Source organism: Cynocephalus volans, chromosome X (assembly GCF_027409185.1).
Source record: "Cynocephalus volans isolate mCynVol1 chromosome X, mCynVol1.pri, whole genome shotgun sequence".
Classification (NCBI taxonomy): Eukaryota; Metazoa; Chordata; class Mammalia; order Dermoptera; family Cynocephalidae; genus Cynocephalus; species Cynocephalus volans.
Window position 1 is genome coordinate 5,149,457 of NC_084478.1, and position 15,345 is coordinate 5,164,801.

Here is a 15,345-nt window from a genome sequence, read left to right on the forward strand (position 1 = left end):
TCTCTTATCTCCCACTTATGAGTGACGACATGCAGTATTTTTCCCTTTGTGCCTGGCTTATTTCACTCAACATAATTTTCTCCAAGCTCATCCATGTTGCTGCGAATGGCAGAACTTCATTGATTTTTATGCCTGAGTAGTACTCCATTGTGCATATAGACCACATTTTCCTTATGCAGCCATCTGTCAATGGATGTTTAGGTTGGTTCCATGTCTTAGTTATTGTAAGCAGAGGTGTGACGAACATGGGAGTGCATCTCTTTCAATCTTCTTCCGACCAATCATCAATCTGTTGGTTCTTTCTTTAAAATGTTCGCAGAGTCTGGCCACATCTTACCTGTCAGTTCACTGTGGGAAGTCAGCATTCTCTCTTGAGTGCATTTTTGCAAAGGTCACTTAAGCGGTCACCTTAAAGTATGGGTAAGCACTCTTCTACTCAAAATTGTATCATGGCTTCCCATCTTCATTATTGAAAAGCAAAAGTCCTTTCAATGGCCTACAAGGCCTTGCATGGTCCCTACCCTCATCCTAACTACACCAGCCTCATTCTGCAAGTCCAGCTGAGCTGATCTCCTTGATATGCCTTGGATACACCAAGGATTCTACCACTTCAGGGTCTTTGCACATGCTTTTCCACCCTCCCAGAAAACTCTTCCCTTACTTTCTATACTGTTTTCCTCCACAGCATGAATCACTATCTAAAATACTAGATCCTGACTTCTTTATTCATTTAAGCTCCATAACAAGAGGAATATTGTCCACCGTGGTCTATATTTTACTACAGTTGTTAGCCCCTAAAAAAGTACCTGGTTCACAGTAGCTGTTCAATGAATACTTGTTGAATGAATAATCAGATGCCTATCTTTAAGAATAAGGTAGCTCACAGATAAAAGCTTTAAGAAGACAGACATCTTTATCAAATCCTGTCTCTACTTGGATACTAAACACATATTTTATGGGTTGATAAGGACATCAACAGAAATACGTTTTCTAAGCGCTCAGTGAGATGAACTGGTGAATGCAAAAAAATCGTGAGTTGGTAGTTGATGTTGAATTATTGATGCAAATATCTCAAAACAACCACAAGAGGAAAGGCACAAATTCATGGAGATTTTTGAAAAGAAAATACAATGGTTATCATAAAATTGACTATTTATAAGAGTCAGGTGAGAACATAGCAGGAAGAAGTAGGCAACAGGCATTTAGCCTGAGGGCTGAGGATATAAAAGACGGAGTAGTAAGGAATGTGGTTATTGGCAAAATAAATGCTATGTCTGAAGGGAGCAGTCACACCTTGTCTCCAGTCAACTGTAGGCTCCATGTTGCAAAATCTTACATATTTTCAAGATATGCTGTAAATGTCTGTTTTCAAGCAAAAATTTTCAGACACTTTTCTGAGCAAGCAAACACACCTGTGGGCTTGAAATGGCCCATGAGTCTTGAGGATATGACCCCTATATTATACTATTAAGATACCATTATATTTATAACATCATTGGAATGCTATCGGATTTATTAGGATGACTAGCAACACTCCAAAAATAGTTCAAAATAAAGATTAGAGCAAATAATTAGCCCCCAGGGGGAAAACAACAGGCATCCTATCTCATGACTGATTCATAAACTTACAAGGTAACCTCCACTACACCAAACAGAGGCAAGAATCAAAACCTACAGTTAGAAGGAATATCTCTGAGCAGGTTAAATGAAGGCCAGTCCTCAAAACAATGAGCACCTTCAAAGCAAACACTGCTTTCATTGTTGTGATACATACCAGAGCCTAGCAAGATGTCTGGCACTTGTTTGGAAATCAAGCAAAAAAACAAACAAACAAGAAAAACAGTTGACTAAAAGAACAGTATTGGGAGTGGTTAAGGTCCCTGGTAGCTCATGGAGGTCATGTTAAGCCTCACGATAGTTAATAAATTAGTAACTTCTAACAAGAATGAAAGATACCTCAGGAGCCAAACAAAAGATATCTCAGGAGTCAAGCATGGTGCTAGGGATTTATGCAAATTATCTGATTAATCTTTACAACAGCCTTATTGAGGCAGGTGCTATTATTTGCTCCTGTTTATTCCTTAGATAACTGAGGTGTTCCGAAGGTAAGGCACCTGTTGAATGCCATCGCCTAAAGGAACAAGAACGGGTTCTGATACTATGGCTCTCACATTTCATCGTCCTTACAGAGAAAACTGTACTGGTTTCTTTATTCTATTATCAGTAGTAGTAGTAGGGTTTGTTGATAATAGAGTGAGTTTGTTAATCAGATTGCATAGCACAGATCACATTACGAAGACAAAATAGAGCTAGGCATTTATGAAAGCAGGAAACCAAGGAAAAAGAAAGAGAGAGTATAAAAAGCATGAGGGAAGATGGAAAATCTGCTTTATTTTACTTAACCCAGATATGAGAAACTTTAGATTAAAGTTGGCCCTGCAGACATCTCCTACAGTAAATAATACCCACAATTATGACCCCTTAGTCAACAAATAAAAGTGTTATATCGTTGTTACCTCTGTTTGAAGATGTATGAATTTATTTTTAAATGCTGTACAAAGAGCTTCATCCCAAAACTTTAAATTAGGAGGAAAATTCAGTTTAAGGACTAAGGCCTTTAAAAAAATCTAATTGAAACTTAACAAAAAATAAAAACAAAGCAAAACAAAAATCCCTGTTACTTTATGAGTTTCAGGTAGGAGAAATCTTACTGTATATCAAAGTCAGGTTTGAAAATATAATATCCTGAAATAAACAAAATAATTTTTGTTTGGAATGTCATATGACTAACAAGTACTGTGTTGTGTCTCTGACAAGAAGCTTCCTAGGTTCAATTCAGTTCTTTGGGATTGTCATCATGTCATTAAAAGAAGGATATGTGGAAACCAAAGGGAAGCCAAAGATAAAAATCCATCCTCATGGGAGACAGACACGGCAGGTTTCATGCGATGGAAACTGTTGACAAGTAAAAAGCTCCAGAGTGTTATAGATCTGCCGGCCCACAAATTAACAATAACATACGGAGATGCAGGAAGATGTGCAGAAAGAAAATTCTTGCAGCCAGAAGTCATTTTTTTTTTTTTGAATGACATTTGGAAACTTTTTACTTTATATTTATAGAAATAGGGATGCTTGAAAATGACTTCAGTCATAGAATTCTCTACACCATTTTTTAAACAAGCCACCCAAATTACTTTGTCTGTTTTTTTGAGTGAATTACTAATGTTTTCTATAATCACAAAAATTGAGAAACCCTTGGAGAGACAATAGCAGTTGAGTTCCTTTATGAGATGAAGTAAGACCTCAGACCTCAGAGACTCAAGTGCCTTTAAGCCAAGGACAGACAGGTAAGAAAAAGCTTTCCACCTGTGGAATCTTCTTCCACCTCACAGTCTGAGTGGATTGACACATTTCCCATCATCGTTATTCCAAATAAAGAAAGTCAGGGTACAGAGTAAACCAGTGGAGGTCATTTTACCCACTGGAGTTGGAATATTATGACAGGGAAAAAAGCCTAGCAGCCCAAATCCCTCAGTATCTTTCCCCTTCTCTGTGTGCTGAGAGTATTGACAACTGAACCCAACAGTTTTCAGATAAAAAGGCTGCCTGAGGATAGAAATGATGGGAAGAGAGGAAAGAAAGCCAAATTCTCAGTTCATAAACTAGAATTAGAATGTCAGGGGCCCTTCATGGAGGAACCACCTGCCCTCGCCCTGTAACCCTCCAATTCACCCAAAGGCATTAAATTGAGAGGTGGGCTTTTGATTAGCCATTGGAAATACATTACCTGCCAAGATCTCTACTGATCCCACAAACATAAATGAACTCCTAAGAAATATTTAGGAGCCAGCCAAGGAGAACAAGCACTCAAAACAAGTGGAATAATGGAAGTTAAACAAACAAACAAACAAAAAAACCAGACAGACAAAAACCAAGGACACAGCAAAGAAAGCAGGGATTCAAAGTAAGTATGTTAAATATCCTTCAACAGATGGAGACAAAATGGTGGTAACGTGAACTGGGAATGAACAGTTTCAAATGGGGTCAAGAGAGACAAGAGGGAGGAAAAAGAAAATTGTAAACCTGAAGAGGTCAAAAATGGGCTGAAATAGAAGAATACAGACACAAAATGCACCTGTTGCCAGAAGACAGTCATTTTCTCAAAAGGTATCTGGGAAAAAGAAACAGGGAGAAAAAAATCATCCAAATACCAAAATATGGAAGACAGAAATAAAGGTATCATCAGTCATATAGAAGGTGGAGAAGAGAGAGAAACAAAGAGGAAGAGGCTGGAAGAAACTATATTAGAAATAAAGACTGAGAATTCCCCAGGATTAAAGAAAAAAAAAATAGGGCTTATGATTGAAAGTATTCACAAATTAAAGAACAGGGTGGTTTATAACAAGACAAAACCAACTTGTGGACAGATTATCATGATTTTTGAGTGCCTCAAATATAAATGAAATAGGTTTCAGAATTTTGATTAGAAAAAAAGCCCATAATATGCAAAGGAATGAAAACCAGTAGAATACCACAGCAACATAAAAAGCAATGGCTTATATCACCTTCAATAAGTTCAAGGAAAAGGAAGTTAGGCTAGATTTTATGTCCAGTGAAACTATCATCTAAATAAAAAGAAGAACTAAGGATATTTCCAGATGTAACAGGTCTTAGAGGGTTTACCACATTAAACCCTCTTTGAAAAACACTTGGAAGGATATATTTCTGCAAGGAGAGAAATGAACCCAGAACACATCGGTAAAATAAAGGTGATCATAAAATGTTGCTCTAAAGAAACAGTAACAGAAAATAAAACTTAAAAATAACCTAGTTCAAAAACTCAAAATATAACACAGGGTGGGGTGATTGGAAAACAGATGCCCAACAGGAAAAAGGATGCTAAATTAATGTTTTATCCTGTGGAAAATATAGATATTGAAAAGTCTGACAGGTAATAATAAAAATAGACTGGGTCTCCAATAAAAATATACCTTGTAGCATATAACTTTTAAATAAGAAAAGGAAACTCGATGAATCCAAATAATAAGAAAGGAAAAAACACAATAGAACAGAAGAAATAATAGAATAACAATAAAGATAGCAAACTTAAAGTTATACAATGAACATTAGGAAAAGCTAGAAAATAAAATGCAGGAAACGTAAATAGAAAATACAAAAAAATGAAAGAATAAACTCTATAATAACAATAATTGCAGAGATATAAGTAGAATAAATTGTTAAAATAGATTTAGCAATGTATTGTTGGCAACAGATATATTTAAAACAAAAGGATACATAAACTTTAAAATTAAGAGAATGAAAATATAAAATACAAGATGAATACGAAAGAAAACTATCAGAGGAAGCAAATCTAATATCATACCAAAATGCTAAATGTCAAAATTAGATAATACTGGGAAAGAAGCAGAAGATTAATAAGATATAACTGACACTTTAAGGTAGGATCCTAATAATAAAGCCTATTAAATAATTTTAAAACACTAGATGTATATATATTCAAAATAATGTGAGAACTGTACATATATATGCATGTGTGTGCCTGTGTGTGTACCTTTAAGTTAAAGTAAAAATACAAAATAAATACTTGAAGTGTAATGATAATTTAGACATCACATGTAAAAATTTGTCTGATGGTTCTGCCGAAGTGCTTACAGGGATAATTAAAACTTCAAAAACATTTACAAGATAACAAGAAGGATTGGAAATAAATGAGCCATGGGAGCAAATCAGGAAACAGGAAGAACAGACACAATATAAATGCAAATAAATCAGAAGATAGGATATGAGAAAGATAAGAGTACAAATCAGTGAATCAGAAAACAGAACAAAAAACAGTCTGGCTAATTACCAAAGTGAAAGCTAGACTATTGAAAAGCTTAATAATATAAACAAACCTCTGGCAAGACTGATCATGCAAACGATAGAAATAATGAAAACAAATAACATAATATAAAATAATAATTTAATAACATAAGTATTGATATTAAAAAACTAAAGTGAAATACTTGAGAAAAATAGCAAAGAAATGTGAACACAGAGAAATTGATTTGAATAAACTAAAAACTATTAACAGTATTGAAAGAGTAATCAGAAATCTCCCATACAAAAACTCATCAGCCAAGGTAATTTTCATGCAATTTCTAGTAATCTTTCCTATTAGAGTTTTCTTCAGAAAATGTAAAATGAAAGAAAACTGGCAAAACATTTTTGTATGGACAGTTTAACTTTGATATCAATAGCAAACTAGGAGAATACAGATCAGAAAATTGTAAACCAAATTCACTTATGAATGTAGATATACATGCCCTTAGTAAAATATTACCAAACCAAACTTAATACTCAGAGAGTACTGGCAGTTTTTTGAAAGTTTACTTCATGGTTAAAAAGGAGTTATTTCCTAAATTCTATAATTTAGAATTCTATTGTGGGATTAAACACATGAGAAGAATAAAAGAGAAAAATCATGTAACCAGTCAATGAAATGCCAAAACAACAACAACAACAAAATCTGGCAATATTTTGTGCCTATTTATGATCAAAAGAAATCATTAAAAAAATTAGAAAACCGGGGATTTAAGGTAAATTATTTTATCTGACAAAAGCTATATGCCAAAAATCTTTACCCAAGGTTGCACTTATTCAAGAAATGTTAGACTAATTTCCTATAAAATCATGAGTGGAGAAATCTATCTGAACCTATACTGCTCATTGTAGCACTGAATGCCCATGGACGATACAATGGCACAAGCTAAAAAGAAAATGAAGATTATACATTTTGAAAGGGAGGAGAGAAAATTGTCATTATTTGTCAATAATGTATAATCTTTATGGAAACCATGCCATTTAATAGATACGCTATTAGAAATAATAGAGAATGCAATATGATTGGTGAACATATAATCAACATAACAAAAAAATCAAGACATTTTTATACAAGAAGTAGGAAATGTAATTGAAGCTATCATTTACAGAATAATAAGAAGAAGAATGAATTAACACATAATGTCTGAAGGCTTTAATAAAGCTAAAATTAGATTTCAATAAGTGATGAATTATGCTGGTTTGCAGATAACATGAACTTCAGAAAATATCTGTTCTTCCTTAAACCATCTTTACATTCAAGATAATTCTCAGCAAAGACTACAGAATGTTGTAGAGATTGACATGTTGATTCTAGTTGATTTGAAGTTGTATATGAAAGAAGGAATTTCTACAGAAAACAAAGAGTATGCTGAAGAGAAAAAGCATAGGGACATTTGTTCCATTTGACTCACATTTACCTTGCAGAAACACATCAACACACACAACCAAACAGAAAGCCCATAGATTAGCCTAGGCATATGTGATGGAGGTTAGAAGTCTGTACTTTTGTTTGTTTGATTTTGCTAGGTGCCTTGGAGATTTACTCTCCCTCAACTCCACTCTGCTCTCTTCTCTGGAAGGTGTATCCTCTGGGTTTTCAGCCAAGGTAGACACTAGCAGGCAATCGGGAGGGAAGAAGGAAAGGCTGGTATGCATGACCCCTAGTTACTTTCTAGCAGGCAGGTCCAGTCCAATCTCAATGGGTATCAGTAATTTCACGTAAGGGCTTCCTAATATGGCTATTCCAGGTTTACTACACAACTTCATTCTTGTTGCCCTATGTCCTGTATCCCCTTTTAAAATGCCCCCTTTATTACATTTCCCAAATTGTGTGCTGTCTTTTCGTATCAGGACCCTTAGGACGCTGCAAATTATTGAGAAAGGATATGTTGTTTACATGATGTGTTGAAAGGGGTGGTTCCCTATTTGCAGATAACATTTGCTCCCTACCTCACACTTTATATAAGAATAAACTCCACATGGATTAAAAACGTAAGAAGAAACAATAAAACTCTAACACTGAGAGAAAAACAGGCAGGAGAATATTCTTGTGATTGTAGGGTAGAACAGGATTTCTTAAATAGGTACTACTTAGAAGAAACCTCTTAGAAGAAAGAAAAAAAGTGTTGATGGATGTTTGCTAAATCAAAACAAATGACTTTTGTTTTAATCAGAAACAGGAATGATGGATGGGAGACAGAGCAGTGAAGATATTTACAACGTGTAAAACACATAGTAGTTGACTGTTTAAATCAGAACGTCCCCACCTGTGTGCCTGGTACACTGTGTGTTTGAGGTGTGTTAACAGAGAGTTGAAGGGGGGGGAGGGAGAAGGGAGGGAGGTTTTGGTGATGGGGAGCAATAATCAGCCACAATGTATATCGACAAAATAAAATTTAAAAAAAAAAAAAAAAAACAGAGAGTTGAGATGTGAGGTTTCTGGAAGACTGCTCCTGTTCCTGCCAACAGTTTCTGTCTACACCCCTGTAAGTATTCTCGACACATAATGTGCCAGCCTGTCATTATCTTCTATTCTGTCATAACATGAAATAAAACTGAGAGGTGCTGGAGTAGACTATCCAAGAGAACCCGCAAGAAAAAGATGGGAGTCCAACAGAAAGTAATATGAATAAGATGCTTCTCCGTAATACACTCTGAATATTTCCCCATATCACTACATACTGTCCTGTAAGGTAATGTTTGTGTTGCATCTCTACAAAACAGATTCTATATTGTTAAAAATTGTCTTTTTATTTTTTGCTATCATGAGGCATGCAATAAAAATCCATATTCATGCGTCCTTCTGCACTTTTGCAATTACCTCCTGCAGATAAAATTCCTTGAAGTGCAGTGTATTCCTGGCTCACATCTTAGGCATTTACAACCTGCTGCCTTCTTGTCTCGCAGAAAGATTATGACGATGCCCATATCCTCCAGCACAGTAGGAATGGGCATTTCACCCCATCCACCGCTAATGGGGTTACAAATAACAGTGATTTTAAGAGACAGAAGTAGAAATAATCCTGTAAAGTAGAATGGCTGTAGAGAAAACTGAAGTCTTCCTTTCAAAGAGAAAAAAGAAACCGCATATCTAACATCCATGCTGCGATTTATGTAAACTTAACAGGGTAATTATTGTCAACTATACTTTGTGTATTGTTGTCTCTAGCAGCTTGGAAGACCCAAGAGGATAAATCGAAGCGTTGCCTGTTAGGAGAGTACTAGCTACTCAGGGTGCATTTAGAAGATGACTTAAGCAAGTCACCCAAAGAAACAGAAAAGGGTGGAAATTGATGGGTAGGGGAGATAATTCACAGTTCAGGCAGGGTGTACCCTGGAATTTCTGAGCAGGCAGAGAAAGTATTTTGGAAACAAGCTTAGTTGATTAGGCACACAGTTATCTCACATGCTTGTTACCTAAGCTTAGTTAACAAGCTTAGTTTTATTGATGATCAACTTTGCCTTGTATACATTTACTAGTTAAACAGACTAATAAAGACTCAATGATAGTATTTGCTCCAAAACATGAAATTTACAGACATCTGATTGCTTTTTAGCAGGGGCTTAATTTATACTTATTCTTTGAAACATCTCTCTCTTTTCCATTAAATAGTAATGGATAGTATATTTAGGAAGGTTCATCTCTGTGTCCAAAAGAAAGCTCTGTTTACTTCATGGATCTCAAACCAGGGCAGGGGAAAAGTGAAGAAATTAAAAACAAAACCATGTACAAATGTGCAAACCTAACTTTTTTGACATTAGAATGTTTTTAAAAAAACCTGTTTTTGTCTTGAATACACAGTTTTAATTTACGTGTCAACTGGTACAAAAAAGATACAGAATTTTAAAAGTATTCCCTATGCCCCATTTCTTTCTACAAATGCAAATCTTGATTGGATTTTTCCTCATTCCCTCATATAAGAACATTATGTAATTTACCATATTGGAATTTCACATAAAACCTTTTGAAACAAAGAAAAGTCCCCAACATGAATATAGCGTATTTGTTGTTATAAGAAAAGCCACCCACAAGTCATAAGCTTGCCTAAAGCAAACACACTATTGGCACCAAGCTTTCTTTTTATTTTTAAGACTTTGAGCTTTAACTTTTCTCTGTTAAAATTCTGTTACTAGTAGCATTAATTCTGGTTCATGCACTTAGAATAAATCATTGCCACTCTGTTTCCCTGCCTGTTCTATAAAGCTAACAACAATGATGTTAATTGCACATGAAAAATATATTAAAACTGTAAATCATCTCTATTTTCGAGTGGGATGTGAGAACCAAATGTAAAGTAACAAATCAAACGCTCTTTCTTTTGTCCGTACTTGGCCAGAGGCCATTGTTTTAAAAGCACAAAATTACAGCCTGTTTTCATCAATTAGGCATTATTCTTTGGCTCCAGAATCTAATCAAGAAAATGTAAAATGCATCACGAATCCCATGTTAATGACCAGTGATTAATTTTGTTAATAGTGGTGGAAGTTTTTCTTTTTATAGTGTATTATTTATAGTATTTGTATATATGGACATTTTTATATCAATTGTAGATAAAAGGGTCAGAATAATTCTTTGTGAGGTTTCTTCCAGCTATAGTCATGGCATAGTAGAAAAAGCTCTTAAGGAATTGTCTGTTGCTTTCTGAAGGCTATGGCTATATTCTACTTATATTTCATGCAATGGCAAATAGACTTTTTTCTACAAAGGTTGAATGGTTGATCTTTTATTTTTACGTTTACCTATGGATACTCCCTTATAGTTGACATACCACTCAACTCCAGATAAAATATATTCTGTAGCCTAACTTAGGAAGTAGAACCAAATACTCACTATATCTACCGGTAAACTTATTCATGACAAAAAAAAGAAAAAAAAAAAAGAGATTGAGACAAAGGTCTCCTAGCTCCTTTGTACATGGAAATTTACCCTTCTTTAAATGTTCCATTTATTCATAACCTAGCTCGGTATGCTCATCATCTGATAAACTAATCTACTGATCAATTTATTTGATAATCTCATCCATTCTCACTTTTATGGTGGCTCTTGGAAATGAGATGCCATAAACTCAACAAATAAATCTTTGGTGGTCAGAAATTCAGGCTGCAGTCCAAAAGCAGGAAGAGACAGATCACCTCTCTGCAGAATAAATCACATTACACCATCTAGATGTCTACTTAGGCCCAGATGAGCAAGTTAAGAAAGAACGGGCAGTCTGAGTCACTAATCTCAAAATGCAAATCAGAGCTTGTCATTTTACTGCCTAAAAACATTCTGTCCTGGGACTCAAGCTGTCAGCATGATAATTCCCAAACATGATAAATGAGATAATACATGCAATCCACCTCCTGCCCTGCTGGAGTCTTCCCTCTTACTCTGTCTCATTGGAGACCTCGTATTGGAATGTGGTATGCACTTCCACAGGCATTTCTTCAGTGCTCCTCCTCAGTGTCCCCCAAGCACAACAAACTTCTCAGGTTCTCTTCATCTGTAGACTTCTATTGTCTTCCTCAGGGTGCCTCCACATCAGCACTGTTGACATTTGGGGTCAGATAATTCTTTATTGTGGGTGGTCGTCCTGTGCATTGTAAGGTATTTAGCAACATTCCTGACTTCTGCCCCTTAGTTGCCAGTAATATCCCGGCCCCACACACACTCATGACAAAAAAAAAAAAAATGTCCCCAAACATTGCCAAAGAACCTGGAAGACAACTTGTACCTGGTTGAAACCATTGGTCTAGACTAAGAATTAAAAACTGACTTAGACAAAGCTTGGTCTTAGAGCAGGGTTCCTCAGCCTCGGCTCTGGCTAAGTATTTGGGGGCTAGATAATCATTTGCGGTGGGGACTGTGCTGTACATATTAGAATGTTTAGCAGAATCTGAGGCCTCTACCTTCTAGACACCAGTAGTACACACTCCCCAGCTGGGACAAGAAAAAATACCTCCAGACATTCCCAAGTGTCCCCTGAGAGGAAAACCTCCCCCTCCCTAGTCAAATCTAGAATAAGCATTAAAAAAACAAGTAAAAGTACTTGGTATAAAGCCAGACTTCTCAACCTCAGCACAATTAACATTTAGGACCAGATAATGCTCTCTTGTGAGAGTCCATCCTCTGCATTGTAGGATGTTTAGTAGCACCCCTGGGATCCACCCAGTCCATGCCAGTAGCACCTCCCCAGTTGGGACAACCAAAAAGGCATCCAGATATTGTCAAATCCCCCCTAAGATGCATGCAAAATTGTCCTTAGTGAAGTATTGCTGCCCTGCCTGATAACATTCTTCCACATCTTCAAAAAGCCAATGAAAACATTCCCACCTCTGTTAAACCCCTGGGAGAGTTCTAGGTAGAGTTGGTTGCCCTGTCTTCCCCAGAAAACGTGAACTCATTCCTCCTTTATCCACTCTTGCCCCAGCCCAGCATCATTGCTCACTGTAGGTTGCCAAGGTGATGTCACCTCTTCAAAGGCAGCCATTCAGGCACATCGTCCAACATCTGGCACATCTGGCTCATTTCAGTGATTGGGCGATGGTGTGAATTTTCCTAAAGTGACAAAAACTGAGAGAGGGGGGCATTGGATAGGAATCTGCTGCTGAGTTTTGAACTTAGTACATGTTGAAATGTCTCCGAGGTGGCTCTGTTGTGTGGAGCTTTAGGGAACAACATGGATTGGAACACAAAAACAGACATCATCACAATGCTCATCATCATTACCATTATCAAATATCATCACCATCATCACCATTGTCAATATATCATCATCGTCACAGTTGTCATTATCTTTCTTGCTCTCATTATCATCACCATCACTCATAATCACCATCATCATCACCAGCACCATCATCACCATAACACCATCACCATCATCTCCATTAGCATCATCATCATCACTGTCATCACCATTAACACCATCACCATCACCATCATCATCACCATCACCATCATCACCATCACCATCATCACCATCATCACCATTATCATCATCATCACCACCATCATCACCATCACCATCATCACCACCATCATCACCACCATCATCATCACCATCATCACCATCATCATCATCACCATCATCACCACCATCATCACCATCATCACCATCATCACCACCATCATCACCATCATCACCACCACCATCATCATCATCATCACCATCATCACCATCACCATTATCACCATCATCATCATCATCATCATCACCATCACCACTGTCATCACCGTCACCATCGTCACCATCATCATCATCACCATCATCATCATCACCATCACCACCATCACCATCACCACCATCATCACCATCATCATCATCATGATCGTTATCATCATTACCTAGTATTAGTAGTAGCAGTAAGATAATTGTCTATATTTTTTCATCTATTGGTTGGTTGTGTCCTTTGGCCACTAGGCTGTTAGTGTTTATTTAAATTGATTTGATTTTAAAAATCTATAGCTAATATTACCTGATTTCGTGTCTCAACTTCATTGTCTACAGATACACTTAGCAACTAGTTCATCTTAGAGGTCACTTTAGAAAGTTATCTTGGTCTTAAATTACATGGACTGTAGATTCTTTAATGGGCTTTCTCATTTTTTCCTATTTGGTTTTTAATTGCATAAGGACATATTTGCTTATGCTTTGTTTAAAAACGTTTCAGTTTCAATTTCCTGGGGTCTTGTTTATGGCTCTCTTCCTCTCTCTCTCTTTCATGTAGTACATTCACATATACATATAAAAACACATATGTACACTCACACAATCTGTCAGCTCCACATCCAGAGTCACTAAAATGCAGAAATGCAGATCCATGGGGCCTATTCCAGATGCTGTGACTTACTGGGGCCTGGATGGAGCCTAGGAACATGGATTTAAACAGGGTCCCAGCCTAGTTTGTGAACAATCGCTCCTTGACATGAAACTTTTTGACACTGTCATTCACATCTATGTGTTAACTAGAAGATCTTCACATGACTTCAGAAAGCATTGCTTTCTGTGAGGGGTCTGCAAACATATCCTATAAAGAGCAAGATAATGCATATTTTAGACTTTGTGGGCTATATGGTCCCTCTTGCAACTTTTTAACTCTGTTCTTATAGTGTGAAAGTAGCCATAGACAATACAGAAATGAATGGGTGTGTTTGTGTTTCATTAAACTCTTTTGCAAAAACAGGAAGCAGCCTAATGGATTTAGTCTATGGGTTGTACCGTGCACCTCTTCTTCCTGTCTCTAGAAGAAGATGGTGACCTCTTTTTGCTAAATACTTGTCCTTGTTTGGCCTTTCAATTTTCATCAGATCCCACCTGTGAATATTCTCTGCAGCTCCATGGGTGACTGGATGATGTTGCCCTGCAATTAACTGACCACAAACAGTGACTGTGTTTCAGATGCCTTCCTGAGCTCAGCACTTCAAATTCATGGTCACTGCATCTGTTGGTGAACGCCCAGATAGGAGAATCAATATTACATCAGCCTCAGCCTTGAATATACTCTTCTCTCACCCTGAAATGCCCCTCCCCCAGCAATTGGGTCAGTTACTCATCCTCCACATTTATCTTGTGGCATTCTTACCCTCTCAGTCTGGAACACATGCTCCTCCCAGATGTTCTCATATCTAACCAACTTCCTGCATCATCTCATTGACTATACTAAGTGGTGATTCCAATTAGTCATGTGACTTCCCCTGTACGGTCTGCAAAGGAAGGGATGGGACCCCATTTGGCAAAGTGGCCTGATGATTAAAACATGCTCCATAAATATTCACCAAGTGAATTAATGAGTAAATGAATAAACTGTGCTTTTGCTAATGCCCAGGGTCCATCAGAAGAAAATGCCAATAAACCATCCAATGAAACGTGATACATAAAGGACACCCGTGGTGCCTCCTTGGATTTCCAGAGCTGCAGAAGAAGTGAAGACTCTGAGACATCACCCACTTACAGTCTCAAAGAAAAGTCCAGTCAGCAGAAGGAGCCAGATGATTACGTCCTCCTGTGCTTCTTGCTGAATTTCCTGGGAGAGAATCTGATGTCCCCTACTCAACCATTTGCCTAAATGCCTTATGATGCAACACCTGCTCAAGCTTTCACCCTGCCAAAAACTTAGGCTAAAATGTGCCCAAGTTCATTTTCACTTGCACCAGATCAACTCTCTAAATTGGCTCATCCTTCAGTAAATCTAACCCTGAAACTCTTCAAAGAGATGGTAGGCACAGTGTGGGATCATCTGTCCTAAACAGCCTTGTTCATTTGAGGTCACATTTCCCATCTGGAGGTACAGCTCAGGCCATCTCTGATTTGCCACCAGAAGATAACTTCCAGACCCAGGAGTCCCCCAGGAGAGTATCTCCCAATGTATTGCTACCTAGATAAGGTCCTTACAGAAAAATCCCAATCAGCTACATGTTTCCATCTCTTCATCACTCTGTGTCACTAAGAGGTCCAGCTGCTTACAAAACTTCTAAAACAA

The 15,345-nt window shown here is 37.1% G+C and overlaps 1 protein-coding gene across 4 annotated transcripts in view; it reads right to left on the minus strand.

Annotated features, from left to right (window-relative positions):
* The window catches only part of NLGN4X (neuroligin 4 X-linked), a 252,749-nt gene that overhangs the window by 214,458 nt on the left and 22,946 nt on the right, over window positions 1-15,345 (minus strand). The window contains exon 2 of one of the 4 annotated variants that reach the window (XM_063083873.1): window positions 6,372-6,392. The exons of the other annotated variants lie outside the window; for them this stretch is intronic. Within the exon in view, the coding sequence (XP_062939943.1) occupies window positions 6,372-6,392 (21 nt within the window). The remainder of the gene's footprint in view (window positions 1-6,371; window positions 6,393-15,345) is intronic. 4 annotated transcript variants of the gene reach the window in all.